At 45.9% G+C, this 16,864-nt stretch overlaps 1 protein-coding gene across 3 annotated transcripts in view; it reads right to left on the reverse strand.

Annotated features, from left to right (window-relative positions):
- Window positions 1-475: 475 nt before the first annotated feature.
- The window catches only part of mapk8a (mitogen-activated protein kinase 8a), a 128,045-nt gene continuing 111,656 nt past the window's right edge, over window positions 476-16,864 (reverse strand). For 2 of the 3 annotated variants that reach the window (XM_078199653.1, XM_078199654.1), the window contains exons 8-12: window positions 15,725-15,907; window positions 12,732-12,856; window positions 10,708-10,771; window positions 8,335-8,412; window positions 476-4,992 (exon numbers count right to left, since the gene is read on the reverse strand). In XM_078199653.1, the coding sequence (XP_078055779.1) occupies window positions 4,847-4,992; window positions 8,335-8,412; window positions 10,708-10,771; window positions 12,732-12,856; window positions 15,725-15,907 (596 nt within the window). In that variant the 3' untranslated portion in view covers window positions 476-4,846. Of the gene's footprint in view, window positions 4,998-8,334; window positions 8,413-10,707; window positions 10,772-12,731; window positions 12,857-15,724; window positions 15,908-16,864 lie in introns of all 3 variants that reach the window. The other variant, XM_078199655.1, reaches the window with a different exon arrangement.

A 16,864-nucleotide genomic window follows, 5' to 3' on the forward strand; every position in this document is an offset into this window, starting at 1 on the left:
AGACCATTTAGGTCGGAGATGAGGAGACATTTCTTCACCCAAAGAGTGGTGAGCCTGTGGAATTCATTACCACAGGAAATAGTTGTTGCCAAAACATTGCTACCGCAACTCCAATCAGATCAACGTCTCATTAAAAAAAACAGACAAACTGAAAGAAACCCTGTGCCATGATTTATTCATTTTAAATGTGGCATTTTGTTGAAACATACACTCCATTTTTTCAAGCACGATTTCACCCAGGAAGCAGTTAAATGCAAGAAAAAGCGAGTTTAATGCATCCAGATGGCTTATCAGTCAATCTGATTGGGAGCAGTCAACTTTAGGATTATTGGAATGGCATAATCAACTCTTTCCAAAGATACGGAATCACTTGCTCATTTTCCCCAAATTGTCTGCATCACCCCCCCATCCACACCCTTCCCCCCCCCCCATCCACACCCCTCCCCAGAGATAAACATGTCAGATAACAACTCAAAAAATGACACTTCCAACATTTATTTTTCCACATTGGAAGATTATGGAGCGTTGACAAAGCATGAAATACAAAGTCACAAAATGTAGCTTCACGTAAAACGTCAGAATTTTCTACGGGGGCCAGTGCGGACATAAGAAAAATGGCTTACTGAAGGAATTGGCCCAGAGAGGGTCATCTGCAAGTGACTGGCAAATATCGCGTGAAAACATTAGTTACCGCAAACCAAATCCCCCCGACCCCTTTACAAATTTGGCACCAACAACATAATTATTTGTAAATGACACACACAATAGGGAGAACTGTTGTGTAAACGCAAACGTAATTCGTAAAGAGAGTGAATTATTCTGGGGAAGGAGGTGGCGAATGGAGCATAAGCACCGTGAAACTCAGGATATGGGCGGCACAGTGGCACAGTGGGTTAGCACTGCTGCCTCACAGCGCCAGGGACCCGGGTTCGATTCCCGGCTTGGGGTCACTGTCTGTGCGGAGTCTGCACATTCTCCCCGTTTCCTCCCACAGTCCAAAGATGTGCAGGTTAGGTGTATTGGCCATGCTAAATTGCCCCTTAGTGTCAGAGGGACTAGCTAGGGGTAAATGCATGGGGTTATGGGGATAGGACCTGGGTGGGATTGTGGTCGGTGCAGACTCGATGGGCCGAATGGCCTCCTTCTGCAATGTAGAGTCATAGAGATTTACAGCATGGAAACAGGCCCTTCGGCCCAACTTGTCCATGCCGTCCCCTTTTTCTTTTAAACCTCTAAGCTAGTAGTCCCTGTAGGGATTCTTATCGATATAATTGAAAAAGTGAGTCATCATTCAAATGACATGGACAACAACACTGAGGCGATCTTGGTATCCTGGTGGTTTAAGACACAGAAAACAAGCTTTACAACTCAAATAAAAAGAGCAAACACTGCCAAATACAGAACAGGACAGACAACATCGACAAAGAGAAAAGATAGGTTTACATTTCTCAAACTGATAATGCTGGATGTTGCCACAAATTTCCCCCAGTCCCTCTCTCAGCCACTGTTCTGACCTGCTGTATATTTGGAGCACTTTGTGAAAATTTCCAGCAGTTGTACCTTTTCCTTTTTTAACCTATCATTGTGTGGTGGTTTTTCGTGGTCATCTTACTCTGACTGGCAAGCCACAGACCTGGACTAATGAATACAAGTGGGAGTTCAATTCCCACCAGGGCAGTTGGGGACAAGTCACAGTGGGTTAGCACTGCCGCCTCACAGCGCCCAGGGACCCGGGTTCGATTCCCAGCTTGGGACACTGTCAGTGCGGAGTCTGCACGTTCTCCCCGTGTCTGCGTGGGTTTCTTCCGGTTTCTTCCCACAGTCCGAAAGATGTGCGGGTTAGGTGGATTGGCCGCGCTAAATTCTCCCTCAGTGTACCCGAACAGGCACCGGGAGTGTGGCGACTAGGGGATTTTCACAGCAACTTCATTGCAGGGTTAATGTAAGCCTACTTGTGACTAATAAATAAGCTTTAAACTTAATTAAAAAGCTTGGAATAATTTTTTAAATTGTAGTGTTTTTAAAAAAAAACGGTGACCCGTGTAAGTACAAAATGGTTGCAAAATTCCGCCGGTGTCTTTTAAGGAAAGAAGAGCAACTGCCCTTATCCAGTTTTCAGAACTCAATTCCTCACGGCCCTCTGAAATGGCCTGGCTATTCAGTCTGAGGGATAGATATTAATGCTAGCTTTGCCAGTGACACACACACACACAGAAGAAATAGGCGGTTTCTCTGTACGAGGACAGAGATGGTATGGGTGGGGAGTGGAAATGTGATATGTTAAGCTACACATTAACATAATGAAGTCCTAATACCTAATTGAAAATGAGCTTACATCCAATTGCCAAGTTACTTTACTTAATTTCACACGCAGTTACTTTGGGAGGGGTGGGGGGGGGGGGGGGGGGGGGAGAGGGGGGATGGTGCACAGAGTCCAAAACGCAATTTAACTCCTACTGTTAATCCTATTGTAGCCAGTCTAATCAGACAGGCATTTAAATCAAATTGTGGCTTAAACTCATCCAGCGTTAAGAGGATGATCCACCTCTGGCACAGAAGGGCTAGGCCATGAACGTACTGAGGGAGACCGAGAGAATTCTCAGTAGGAGGGAATCAAAGTTTCAGAAGCTGTTTAAAGCAGCGTGTTAGGAAATCCGGAACTCGTCCCGTGTTTCGGGACGTGGTTCGTTTTGGTTCACCCAATCCACAATAAGAAGACTCACAACACCAGGTTAAGGTCCAACAGGTTTATTTGGAATCACGAGCTTTTGGAGCGTTGCTCCTTCATCAGTTGAGTGGAGAGTTGGGTTCACAAACACGGCATGTATAGACACACACACAATTGCAAGATAATGGTTGGAATGCGAGTCTAAACAGTCTACAACCATTATCTTGCAATTGAGTCTCTGTCTATACAATGCCGTGTTTGTTGATCCAACTCTCCACTCACCCGATGAAGGAGCAGCGCTCCGAAAGCTCGTGCTACCAAATAAACCTGTTGGACTTTAAGCTGGTGTTGTGAGACTTCTTGCTGTGGCCATCCCAGTCCAACGCCGGCATCTCCACATCAATCTAATGTCACATGAAATCACAAAATCCTATAGTGCAAACTCCTGGGTCAGCTCACTGTTGCACACGTGTAAAAGCAAATCATTTTCATTTCTTTTCGTTACTGACTAAAGATGGCTATCGTCGGTACAAAAATTGTCAATCGTTAAGATGATTCATGAACACAAACCATTATCTCGTTCGCAATATCCCACGAGCTGCAGACATCCCTGCAGTCCATACTGGATAGAAACATAGAAGGCGTTAAAAACCCAATAAGCCTTCAGCACAAATAGACACTTAAAAAAATAAATTAACCCAAGGAGCAGATGCAGGCATCAAGTCCTCAACTACCTAACCGTGGCATTTATTACAATCTTACAATCCATCGTACACTAGTTTTTAACTGAAGTAAAAATAGTGGGGGGAGGGGGGGAAAGGGGGGGCAAAAAATACTACAATCCCTTCACAACCCCAGTGTCCTCCAAAATACGTATACCACAACACAGCTATCCCATCTTCACAATCAAATTTGTATCACAATTCGCAAGTATCGTTGCACATTAACTATGAGGAAAAACAAATATACAGATGCATTAAACATCTCTCTAACATACAAAGTACACGTATAACAATATTATTTCCTCCTACACCATAGTTTCAGCCGCAAATTTGGTTAACTCCTGGCGGGTGGACCAGAGACACTTAACAGCAGAAATAAATCAAAATGGTTACATTCCATATCGCACTGAATGGGCGGGGAAGGTTGGGCAGTCTCGGTGGGCCTTGAAATGGTATGTCGATTGTGTGAGGTAGTTCATCAATTATCTAAAAAACCTCTTTTGACGCGTTGGTTCTGTCACCTGTGAAGTGTGTGGTGTCCGCCTGGAATATAACCGTACTCCCATCAATTCTTGGCATTTTGACAAGTTGCGTTTGAAAGGGTCAGCTCCAAATTAATTCATTATTATTACAGGGCACTGTAATAATGGGTTCCGGGTGTAACAGGAAGGAATTAACCAAATTACTTGTAATCGGAAGAGGAGGCAAGGTGATCCTGTTAGAATAGGTTTAAAAACCTGGCACTGATTCTAGAAATGACACTTGTTTTGCGCCGTCTTCACTTGGGTTCCTGCACCACTCTCACTTCTCATTTTTCCTACTCCCTGTTAGCTGGAGGTAATCCTTTTGCGTTGGTTTGAATACTGCCAAATTTGTACCCATTAGCCTTGCCCTAAACGGGTTGCATTAATATTAAAATGCACCCAAGCTTTGGATGTGTAATGTAAACAGGTAGCTAACCATAATCTATCACGGACACTGGCGCTTCTGCGTTTTTGAAATACAATGACTGGTTGCCCTAGTCCACAACTTAGCAGTAAGCCAGAGCCAACTGGAGTAGAAAAGATCTTAGAATGTTTGAATGGTTTAAACCACTTCATGCAAGAGAGAGAGAGAATGTGAAAAGTAGCCTAACTAAGTTGTCCCTCCACGTACCGAGTCTGGAGCTTATTTGTGTTTTGCGATCATCTTTCCACCCAAAACAGACCCCAAATGTAATGGTGTTAAATGTCAGTCCGTTACAAGTGTACAAGTCATGCTTTGGGGTTACTTGCTCCCCACACGAAAGGTTGCTGCATTTAAGTTACTGTATGTAAATCCAACATAATTCAAGAGTAGTATTCTATGGCAAACTTGATTCCAATAAAATTAAAACACAGTTGGAGCTTTTTAAAAGCTGGTCTACCCTCTCTACCACTTAGCGCAAACAATCAGAGCCCAGAGAGAGGGAGGCTAGTCATCTGCAGCAGCCCAGAGGTCCCGCTGAAGTCTCTAGACTGCTGTCGGTGTCTGAGGCCAGTGTTGGATCCGTTGACATGGAGGACACATCATTGACAGACGAAGATGATGATGGGTGATGAGAACCATTGATCATTGCTGCACCTGTGCTATGAGAAATAAGGAAATAAGTCAGTAAGATAGCGCACAGATCGTTTTCCAGCTGCACTGTGACTGGGGTAAACCAGCCATGTCAATATTAAATAAACAGCACAAGCAACTCCAAGCAGAATGGTTCCAGCAATGAGATATTCCAGCTATGAGGATGGATTGGAGAGGTTGGGACTGTTCTCCTTGGAGGGAAGGAGGCTGAGAGGAGAATTGATAAGAGATGTTCAAAATCATGAGGGGGGCTGGAGAGAGTAAAAACATCTCACAACACCAGGTTAAAGTCCAACAGGTTTATTTGGTATCACGAGCTTTCGGAGCGCTGCTCCTTCATCAGGTGAGTGGAGAGTTGGGTTCACAAATACGGCATGTATAGACAAAGACTCAATTGCAAGATAATGGTTGGAATGCGAGTCTTAACAGGTAATCAAGTCTTTACAGGTGCAGACAATGTGAGTGGAGAGAGGGTTAAGCACAGGTTAAAGAGATGTGTATTGTCTCCAGCCAGGACAGTTGGTGAGAGTTTGCAAGCCCAGGCAAGTCGTGGGGGGTTACAGATAGTGTGACATGAACCCAAGATCCCGGTTGAGGCCGTCGTCATGTGTGCGGAACTTGGCTATCAGTTTCTGCTCAGCGACTCTGCGCTGTCGTGTATCTTGACACACTTGCTGCATTTAAGTTACTGTATGCAAATCCAGCATAATTCAAAAGTCGTATTCTATGGCAAACTTGATTCCAAAACGGATAGCCCTGTTTGTGAACCCAATCCTCCACTCACCTGATGAAGGAGCAGCGCTCCAAAAGCTCGTGATACCAAATAAACCTGCTGGACTTTAACCTGGTGTTGTGAGACTTCTTACTGTGCCCACCCCAGTCCAATGCCGGCATCTCCACATCAGAGTAAGACAGGGAGAAACTGTCCCCACTCCTGGAATCCCTACAGTGCAGGAGGCGGCCATTTGGCCCATCGAGTCTGCACCGACAACAATCAAACCCAGGACCTAACCCCATTACCCCACATATTTACCCTCCTTGTCCCCCTGACACTAAGGGGCAATTTAGCATGGCCAATGCACCTAACCCACACATCATTGGAGTGTGGGAGGAAACCGGAGCACCCGGAGGAAACCCAGGCAGACACGGGGAGAACGTGCAAACTCCACACAGACGGTGACCCAAGCCGGGTCCCTGGCCCTGTGAGGCAGCAGTGTTAACCGCTGTGCCACCGTGCCGTCCCGTTATTTAAACACCAGTGGGCAAATTTTCCCATTCCGCCCGCCACGGGAATCGGAGCGGGCGAGGGGCGGACCATGGAAAGGTCGGTTGACCTCGGGTGGGATTTTCCGGTTTTGGGGCTGGAAGATCCCGCCTCAGAACAGGTTTCAGGGTCATGCGGCAATAACATGACACAGAATAAATATCTAAACGCCACGGGTTTAGAACAGATACAGAGCCAAATAGATCAACCGTGCCTTTCTCGCCAACTCTCAGACACTCCGAGCCATATCCGTCATTTGGGACTAGCTTAATGGTAAAAATTGGGCAGCATGGACAAGTTGGGCTGAAGGACCTGTTTCTATACTGGAAATCTGAGCCAGACTCTCATTTTTTTCCCTGAGGATTCGAAGCAGGGGTGTCACCAACAGACTCCACTGAGAGAGGGCCAGATCTCGCTGGCCTGTGGACAATTCAATTCCAGGGCCGTAATCCGCCAGCTACAGACTTCAAATTAACGTCACCTTTAGTGCCAGATACAAGAAGAAATTCTTGCTCCCCCATGAGAGAAGGAACTTTGCTACTGCAGTGAAAGGGTGCTGCCAGCAGATGGTAGTGTTGCACCATTTATAGTTTATTGAATCGGTGCACCAGTTCTTGCCTGTTTCCCAGTGTAACTGGTCTAAATCTCAGCCAGTTCAAAAAACATTCCACTTGCTCTGAAATTGGAGGGGCCCTTTCCAATTGTAGCAGCAACTTAATGGGCAGTTCTGCCGGGCTTCAAGAATTGAAGGCACCCAAATGTGAAGTGTTCCATTCATTTAAAATGTATTGCCTTTATTTAGAGTCAAATTGAATCAACAAGTGAACAAGGATTAATCTCAATCTCCGCTCCTATTTAAAACCAGCGCCATTGCAGGTAAAGGATGAAAAAGTTCAATATCTTAGGTTAGGTTGATTGGCCATGCTAAATTGACCCTACTATTTGTAAAGTTAAAGTTTATTTATTAGTCACAAGGCTTACATTAACACTGCAATGAAGTTAGTGTGAAACTCCCCTAGTCGCCCACACTCCGGCGCCTGTTCGGGTCAATGCACCCTAACCAGCACGTCTTTCATGATGTGGGAGGAAACCGGAGCCCCCGGAGAAAACCCACGCAGACACGGGGAGAACGCGCAAACTCCACACAGACAGTGACCCGAGGCCGGGAATCGAACCCAGGTCCCTGGCACTGTGAGGCAGCAGTGCTAACCCACTGTGCTACCGTGCCGCCCTCCTAAGGGGATTAGCAGGTTAAATATGTGGGGTTACAGGAATAGGGCCTGGGGGGATTGTGGTCGGTGCAGACTCGATGGGCCGAATGGCCTCCTTCTGCTACTGTAGAGATTCTATGGTGCTATGCTGGTGTTGGATTGGGGTGGACAAAGTGAGAGGTCACATGACACCGGGTTATAGTCCACCAGGTTTATTTGAAATCACAAGCTTTCGGAGCGCTGCTCCTTCGTCAGGTAAAGTGGAACGAGATGCACAGGCACAGAATGTATAGGCGGAGTGACAATAGCCCGACATTGACAGGTAATCAAGAGGGTCAAAGGATAAGTACAGACAGCGTAGGCCGGCTGAATAACAAGTCTTTACAAGTAATCACGAGTGCTAATAGACAAATGCAAGCAGTGAAGTATAATCAGTTTGTGGATACTGATTATCACATACAATCACATTGATAGATTGCCCCTTAAGTGTCCCAGAACGTGTAGGTTAGGGGGCATTAGCGGGGTAAAATGCATGAGGTTAAGGGAACGGGCCTGGGTGGGATGTTCTGTCAGAGTGTCAGAACAGACTCATTGGGCCGAATGGCCTCCTTCTGCACTGTAGGGATTCTATATTTATGGCATTGTGTGTCTTTTTGTCTAAAAAGCAGGGTAAACGTATAGGGTTACGGGAATAGGGCCAGGGTGAGATTGTGGTCGGCGCAGACTCGATGGGCCGAATGGCCTCCTTCTGCACTGTAGGGTTTCTATGATTCTCCCTGTCTGAAATCTCTGCAGATGACCGACAGGTATTTACTTGTATGAAATGGCCTCTCTGAAGTTGGGTAACAAAGTATTCTTGCAATAACTAACCTAAAGAAGGTGGCTGGCCTCGTATAACACCGTTCTTCATCCTCTCTTCCCACTCCAGCACTTCCTTATATATCAACTCTGGAGGCGACAAAATCAGAATCGTTGACCTATTAGAATACTGAGGCAATATAAGTGACCAGAATGCAAAAACAGAACTATTATATCTGCATTGTTTAAGGGTTAAGAATGATTCTGGTGCTCAGGTTAGATGTTGGTACGTTTTCCACAGTGCATGCAGGCTTGCTAGAATCAGGTCTTTCTCTGTGAAAATTCAGACAGAAATAAAATACAACCCTGGGTTCCTTGTTGGATGGTTTCACGGAGAAATTAAATATTCAGACATTTGTAACTGTAACGAGTGCTTTGGGGACAGCACGCTCACTCAGGATCCCTCCAAAGAGGTTATTATCCTGCGGTCTCCTCCACATTGGAGAAGGTTCATTAGCTGCTGCGTGGAACACTTTCCATTCAATCCCCAAGTGTGGCCCCTCACTGCCAGTCGCCTGTCATTTTAATTCTCCGCTCCACTCCCACTCAGCCTCTCAAACTGCTCCTGTGAAACTCAATGCAAGTTCGAGGGACATCACTGCGCTGACTGATTATTGGACGTCGCGGTGGCTCAGTGGTTAGCACTGCTCCCTCACAGCGCCAGGGACCCGGGTTCAATTCTCAGCTTGGGTCTGTGTGGAGTTTGCATGTTCTTCCCATGTCAGCGTGGGTTTCCTCCCACAGTCCGTAAGACGTGCTGGTTAGGTGCATTGGCCATGCTAAATTCTCCCTCATTGTACCCGAACAGGCGCCGGAGCGTGGCAACTAGAATCCCTACAGTGCAGAAGGAGACCATTTGGCTCATCAAGTCTGCACCGATCACATTCCCACCAAGGCCCTATCCCCGTAACCCCATGTATTTACCCTGCTACTCCCCCTGACACTAAAGGACAATTTACTATAGCCAATACACCTAACCCCGCACATCTTTGGACACTAAGGAGCAATTAGCATGGACAATGCATCTAACCAGCACCTCTTTGGACACTAAGGGGCAATTAGCATGGACAATGCATCTAACCAGCACCTCTTTGGACACTAAGGAGCAATTAGCATGGACAATGCATCTAACCAGCACCTCTTTGGACACTAAGGGGCAATTAGCATGGACAATGCATCTAACCAGCACCTCTTTGGACACTAAGGAGCAATTAGCATGGACAATGCATCTAACCAGCACCTCTTTGGACACTAAGGAGCAATTAGCATGGACAATGCATCTAACCAGCACCTCTTTGGACACTAAGGAGCAATTAGCATGGACAATACATCTAACCAGCACATCTTAGGACACTAAGGGGCAATTAGCATGGACAATGCATCTAACCAGCACCTCTTTGGACACTAAGGGGCAATTAGCATGGACAATGCATCTAACCAGCACCTCTTTGGACACTAAGGAGCAATTAGCATGGACAATGCATCTAACCAGCACCTCTTTGGACACTAAGGGGCAATTAGCATGGACAATGCATCTAACCAGCACCTCTTTGGACACTAAGGAGCAATTAGCATGGACAATGCATCTAACCAGCACATCTTAGGACACTAAGGGGCAATTAGCATGGACAATGCATCTAACCAGCACCTCTTTGGACACTAAGGAGCAATTAGCATGGACAATGCATCTAACCAGCACCTCTTTGGACACTAAGGGGCAATTAGCATGGACAATGCATCTAACCAGCACCTCTTTGGACACTAAGGAGCAATTAGCATGGACAATGCATCTAACCAGCACCTCTTTGGACACTAAGGAGCAATTAGCATGGACAATATATCTAACCAGCACATCTTAGGACACTAAGGGGCAATTAGCATGGACAATGCATCTAACCAGCACCTCTTTGGACACTAAGGGGCAATTAGCATGGACAATGCATCTAACCAGCACCTCTTTGGACACTAAGGGGCAATTAGCATGGACAATGTATCTAATCAGCACCCATGGCGGGCGAAGCTGTAGAGTTCTGGCCCAAGGGGCAATTTAGCACGGCCAGCCAACCTAACCCGCCCATCTTTGGACTGTGGGAGGAAACCGGAGCATCCGGAGGAAACCCACGCAGACACGGGGAGAACGTGCAAACTCCAGACAGACAGCCGAGGCCGGAATTGAACCAGAGTCCACCGACACTGCGAGGCAGCAGTGCTCTGGAACAAGCACTTGCATGCCAGTTCACGCATTAAAAAGCGGCTACCCCTCTCTTAACACGAGTGTGCGTACGCATTGCCTTTTAAATCCAAGGTCATGAATATTCAGGTCATGAATATTTCAGCATTCAGCAGAGACAAAGCATCGCAGGTTTCAGAGGAACCTCTCTTTACCTTTCCACTCATCTATAGTGTGATCCCTCTCATCCAGCTGCTTGTCGTATATCTTGGGCGGTGGCTGGAAAAAATAAAATTGAAATCTTGTTAAGCAAACCCTCAATCCGTGGAGAAGATGTTTAGGTGGCACACAAAATCACAAGGAGCGGGACAAATCTGCTTTTAACGGCTCTCTACTCATTTACCGCTTCGTGAAATACGGCCTGACTGAAAGCAGATTATACATTAGCTGCAAGTCAGGGACTGAGAACAGCCTGCAACATTCAAGCCTATAAATACTTGCCAATAATTCAGCGTAGTACATACAGCCTACGCCACTACAGCAGTTAAGGTGAATGTCAACACAATTAATTCTCCCAGCCACGCAGTCAATATAGAGGAAAGCATTATTCTTGTAGAATGACACGCCTTCGGCTAACAAAATGCTCGATTATTGCCCAAAAATACCAGCATTCTGAGGGTTTAGAGAAAAGGCAACATCACAGTGCGTTTATTAGCTCAGGATTTAAGAGAGGGAGGGTAAGAGGTTGAGGCATGAAGGCGATAGATGGGAGTTGGGGGGCAGGGGTTGCGACGGGGAGCGGTAAGATTCCATTGATTTTTATCACATGCAAAAAAAAAACGTTTGCAGACTTGTCAGTAAATCCCTTTGAAGTTTTGCGCTGCTTTGGCAATGTGTCATCATAGAATAGAAACCCTACAGTACAGAAAGAGGCCATTCGGCCCATCGAGTCTGCACCGACCACAATCCCACCCAGGCCCTACCCCCATATCTACCCACTAATCCCTCCAACCTACGCATCTCAGGACACTAAGGGCAATTTTTAGCATGGCCAATCAACCTAACCCGCACATCTTTGGATGTGTCCTGGCAAGCCCCGCAATTCCCCAGACCAGCTCCCCTGGCCTCAACTTTTACAGCTGCACCATAGAAAGCATCCTTTCCGCCATATCACAGCTTGGTATGGGCTCCTGCTCTGCCCAAGACCGCAAGAAACTACAAAGGGTCGTGAATGTAGCCCAGTCCATCTCTCAAACCAGCCTCCCGTCCATTGACTCTGTCTACACTTCCCGCTGCCTCGAGAAAAGCAGCCAACATAATCCATGCACCCCGGACATTCTCTATTCCACCTTCTTCCATTGGGAAAAAGACAAAAGTCTGAGCTCACGTACCAACCGACTCAAGAACAGCTTCTTCCCTGCTGCTGTCAAGACTTTGAAATGGGCCTATCCTATATTAAATCTTTCTCTACACCCAAGCTATGACTGTAACACTATATTCTGCACCCTCTCCTTTCCTTCTCTCCTATGAAGGGTATGTTTTGTGCGTATAGCGCGCAAGAAACAATACTTTTCAATGTATGCTAATACATGTGACAATAATAAATCAAATCAAAAATCGGCAATTCAACATAGGCTGGGTGACCCAGTTGGGGAGATAGAACCGTAAACTGTTGTAGGTGCATCCACAACTGGTTAACGCTGCCTGGAATTCTCTCTTGGATTGAGCCGAGATTTTAGTTGCTATTGAAGATTGTGTAAGAAAGCCAACCCTCGGATGGTTTGCCCCTACACTTTATGTGATAGAGGATCATAAATAATGCGCAAAATTAATATTTTATTGATGGCTGTACACAACACTTTCATCTACAGAGAAACAGGTTAATATTTTGGAAGAGTACACCACTTCTCCACCCACCCCCCCCCACCTACTTATGTCTTACCCACATAGAATCTTTGCCCTTCTAAACTTAACTCAGCTTTATTGACCAAAAGACAATTCTCGGGACTCAAGTTCAACTGTACGGCCAATTCCTGATCTTAGTATTATGTTCTCAAGATGGGATTTCTACTGCCCACTGAAAATGAATTTCTTTTCCATTGCACATTGACGAGGTTTACACTTTGTTATCATTTCACATTTCAGAAATGGATTTAAAACTGGCGGTTGCGTGTTCAGAGATACCAGCATTACACATTTACATTGACCAATATACATTAAAAACAAATGAAACACTTACCGCTTCTACTTCTGCGGGGTCGTACCAAACGTTAATGTACGGGTGCTGCAGAGCATCATCCACAGAAATCCTCTTTGCCGCATCTATCACAAGCATTTTACATAACAAATCTCTCGCTTGACTTGCTGTAACACAGAAGGGAAGCCTCCGGTTAAATACTGGACAGATCATAAACCCGAACATCTATCATCATCAAATACACGTTGAAGTAAGCATTAAAAATGATTTTGGAACGGTTGTTCGGAACTGTGTTGCTGGTTGGCAACCAGGCAGAGACCCAGGAACAGAAGGCGAATCTCCAAATAGCTGCCCCTCTGCCACTGAGGAGCGATCAGTTTATTTGTCCAACCACACGTAAGAAACAAAGTTAGGCCTGCGCAACTTCATTTCTTCCATCAGAAAAACAAATTAACTTGCATTCATATCTTGTCTTTCACTGCCTCAGGAAGTTGTCAATGAAGTACTTTTTCCAAATTCCAAGTGGGTTAGCACTGCTGCCTCGCAGCGCCAGGGACCCGGGTTCGATTCCCGGCTTGGGTCACTGTTCGTGTGGAGTCTGTGCATTCTCCCCGTGTCTGCGTGGGTTTCCTCCGACAGATGGAGATGTGCTGGTTAGGCAAATTGGCCTAGCTAGATTGCCCCTCAGTGTCAGGGGGATTAGCAGGGTAAATATGTGGGGTCACGGGAATAGGGCCTGTGTGGGATTGTGGTCGGTGCAGACTCGATGGGCCGAATGGCCTCCTTCTGCACTGTGGGAATTCTATGATTCTATATAAATGATGAAGCATTTTCTATAACTCATTATGAAATATTCGGCGTGTTTTAAATATATTTAACCTTATTCATGGGATCATGGTTAGTGAACAAGGCCGATTTCAATCCTGCGGCCCACTGAGATGCAGGAGGGCCACTCACGCGGCCCACTCACTAGCCTAGGTTGCCCATCACTGCTTTGGAGTGTGAGTCTAGACTACGTGCTCAAGTCTCTGGGATGGAGCTCGAATGCATGACCTTCTGACTCAAAAAGTTGAAAGCGTTATCGCTGAGCCTCAGCTGACACCAAGCTAGAGATACAGTTCCACCCTCCCCCCAACTCAACAAGCTGAGTCAATACACTTGCGGAATGTCAGCCATAGGGACTTTGTACAGGAGAGTGGCACTAAGTGGACTGGTCTTCAAAGAACCAACACAGGTATAATGGGTCTCCCTTCAGCATTGCAAAACGTTAGAGTTGCTCAGCATCATTCGGAAGGTACCTGCTCCATTTAAATAAAGGAGGAACCTCCCCCTTCTCCAATCAGCTTGGCTCATGTAGATCGGGCCCAGGACAGGGTGGTTTGGTCGCTTGCCCTGTCTTGTCAGCCTGGATCTGAAATGTCTCAACTTGTTGAGACTCTGAATTGGATTTGATTTGATTGAATTGGAAAAGTATATAAAAAAAAAAAGGGCTGCCACCTATGATGGTCTTTCCCAGACAGAAAGTAGCAAAATAAGGCATTTGTTTTTTTATTGATCTATCTGGAGAGCTCAGCTGCTAAGATCATCACCAAAGGGCCAACTTTATGGATATTTTATCTGATGCTTTATCAACGGGGGGGGGGGGGGGGGGGGGTCCAAGTGTCACGAGAATAAATAACGCTTTGGAAGTTTCGTCAATTGCAAGAACAAAAACAAGACAACAAAACAATGCCAATTTAGCAGCCCAATATCCGAAATGTTGTACGGTGCAGTGGCACCGGAGTTGTTGGTGGAAACATCCCCGTAGCTCAATAACCAAAACATTCAACTCGCAAACAATCTACATTTCAATTCTAGGCCCATTATACAAACAGATCATCACTCGGGCAAGTTAGGTCAAGTTGGACAAGTTGGGGAGGGGACGGCCTAGTGGTATTATCACCAGGCTATTAATCCAGAAACACAGCTAATGTTCTGGGGACCCGGGTTCGAATCCCGCCACGGCAGATGGTGGAATTTGAATTCAATTTTTTAAAAATCTGGAATTCAGAATCTACTGATGACCATGAAACCATTGTCGATTGTCGGAAAAACCCATCTGGTTCACTAATGTCCTTTAGGGGAGGAAATCGGCCGTCCGTACCTGGTCTGGCCTACATGTGACTCCAGAACCACAGCAATATGGTTGACTCTCAACCGCCCTCTGAAATGGCCCAGCAAGCCACTCAGTTCAAGGGCCACATAGGGATGGGCAATAAATGCTGGCCTAGCCAGTGACGTCCATGGCCCATGAATGAATGAATAAAAAAGCGTGGACAAAGAGAAGAGCAAGATTTCAACACCCAAGGAGGACTGCTCCTCAGTCACACTTATGGCTGAGGCTACAGCACCAAACAGTCTGATCATTTGGCCACTGAACACTCGGCAAAAGGCCTTTGAGGGGGGGAGCATACAGAATCTGAGAAACACTTTCAACGTGACAGCATCAACGGGAGCCCAAGTCCAGAGGGGCGACCGATATGAGGTGTAGCAGTACCTCGAGGGAGATAATAGAACATAGAACATTACAGCGCAGTACAGGCCCTTCGGCCCTCAATGTTGCGCCGACCAGTGAAACCAATCTAAAGCCCCTCTAACCTACACTATTCCAATATCATCCATATGTTTATCCAATAACCATTTGAATGCTCTTAATGTTGACGAGTCTACTACCGCTGCAGGCAGGGCATTCCATGCCCTTACTACTCTCTGAGTTAAGAGTAATGGAAGCAGATACGATAGTGACTTTTAAGGGGAGTCTGGACAAATACATGAATAGGATGGGAATAGAGGAATACGGTCCCCGGAAGAGTAGGGGGTTTTAGTTCAGTCGGGCAGCATGGTCAGTGCAGGCTTGGAGGGCCGAAGGGCCTGTTCCTATGCTGTGATTTTCTTTGTTCTTTCTTTGCACTTTCTCCAAACAGCATACTTTAATTCTGAGGAGCAGCAAGGTCAATGCGTGAACAGATAAAAACAGAATCTACGGTTCCCGTTACCTTTCAGTTTATTGTGCTCAGAGTCGGCAGGGAAGAGGACGTCTGGGAAGAGTTTCTCGAAGCTGTAGCCCGTGTACTTGGGTCTGTTCTCCACGTAGGTCCTGACTGTGGGCTGCAACTTCTTCATGAACTCTGAGGCTGGCGTTCCCAATTGTTCAATCACTTTGTTCCACTGATCAATATCTAGAGTCAGGTAGCTGAGAAAAATACTGCAGACGAGGCACACATAAAACAACAGCCCGGTCGTTTCGACAACTTCAGCACTGGTCATTTTAAATCTACTTGCCGGTGGGAGACTCTAAAATACACTTTTGAAAGTGGAAAATTGAAGCGTTGAAAGCACAGGATGGGATTGAATGAAGTATATCCTAAAACTAATAAACACCGTCCCCCTTTTCTCGGCCCCAAGCAGAATTTCCACGGTCCTTAAAATGGACGAACAGAAAACAAATTGCTGGAAATTCAGATATAAATTTACTCCGAACCTGACTGAAGGCTGCAGCGCCATTCTGAGCAGCTATACAAACAAGCTGGAAATTTTCCATCAGCAAAAAGAGCTGTGGCTTTCCGCACGGATCTGGGGCAAACCCCAACTAAATTACTTAGGACAAGGCAAGTCTCAGGCATGACTAAAGAACCTAAAAACAGGAGGCAGAATGAATTTAGAAGAAAGGTGATCCAATGAAATGGTTTACAATGTGAAATAGTGAAAAGTTTAATATCAATACAGCCACCTTAAATTCAGAGGCTGCCTCTCTAAACTGTTAATACCCATCATTAATATTTTCATGCACCAAGTAGTTAGGCACTTTTAAATCATCCAACTATATTCATAAGAATTTTTTCAGCTAATCTGAGAACATGATTTGATATTATCGTGTAATTCTGATTAAGCACAATTGTCAGTTCCTTGGCTTATAAATTCCTGCTTGCGGAGCCCATTTCGACACACTCAGTGTACACTTAACTGCTGGTGTCAAGTAGATTAAGTGCCAACTGAAGTAAATTCGCAAGCTACACAGGTTCCCTGATGGTGCAGCGAGATTACTAGTAGTATGGTGATATGTAACAGCAGGAAGGTCTCGGGTTCAATTCTCAGCCTGTGCAGAGTTCACTGACCTTGGGCGGGGGCAGAGGGGA

The sequence above is a fragment of the Mustelus asterias genome, chromosome 28, assembly GCF_964213995.1.
Source record: "Mustelus asterias chromosome 28, sMusAst1.hap1.1, whole genome shotgun sequence".
NCBI lineage: Eukaryota > Metazoa > Chordata > Chondrichthyes > Carcharhiniformes > Triakidae > Mustelus > Mustelus asterias.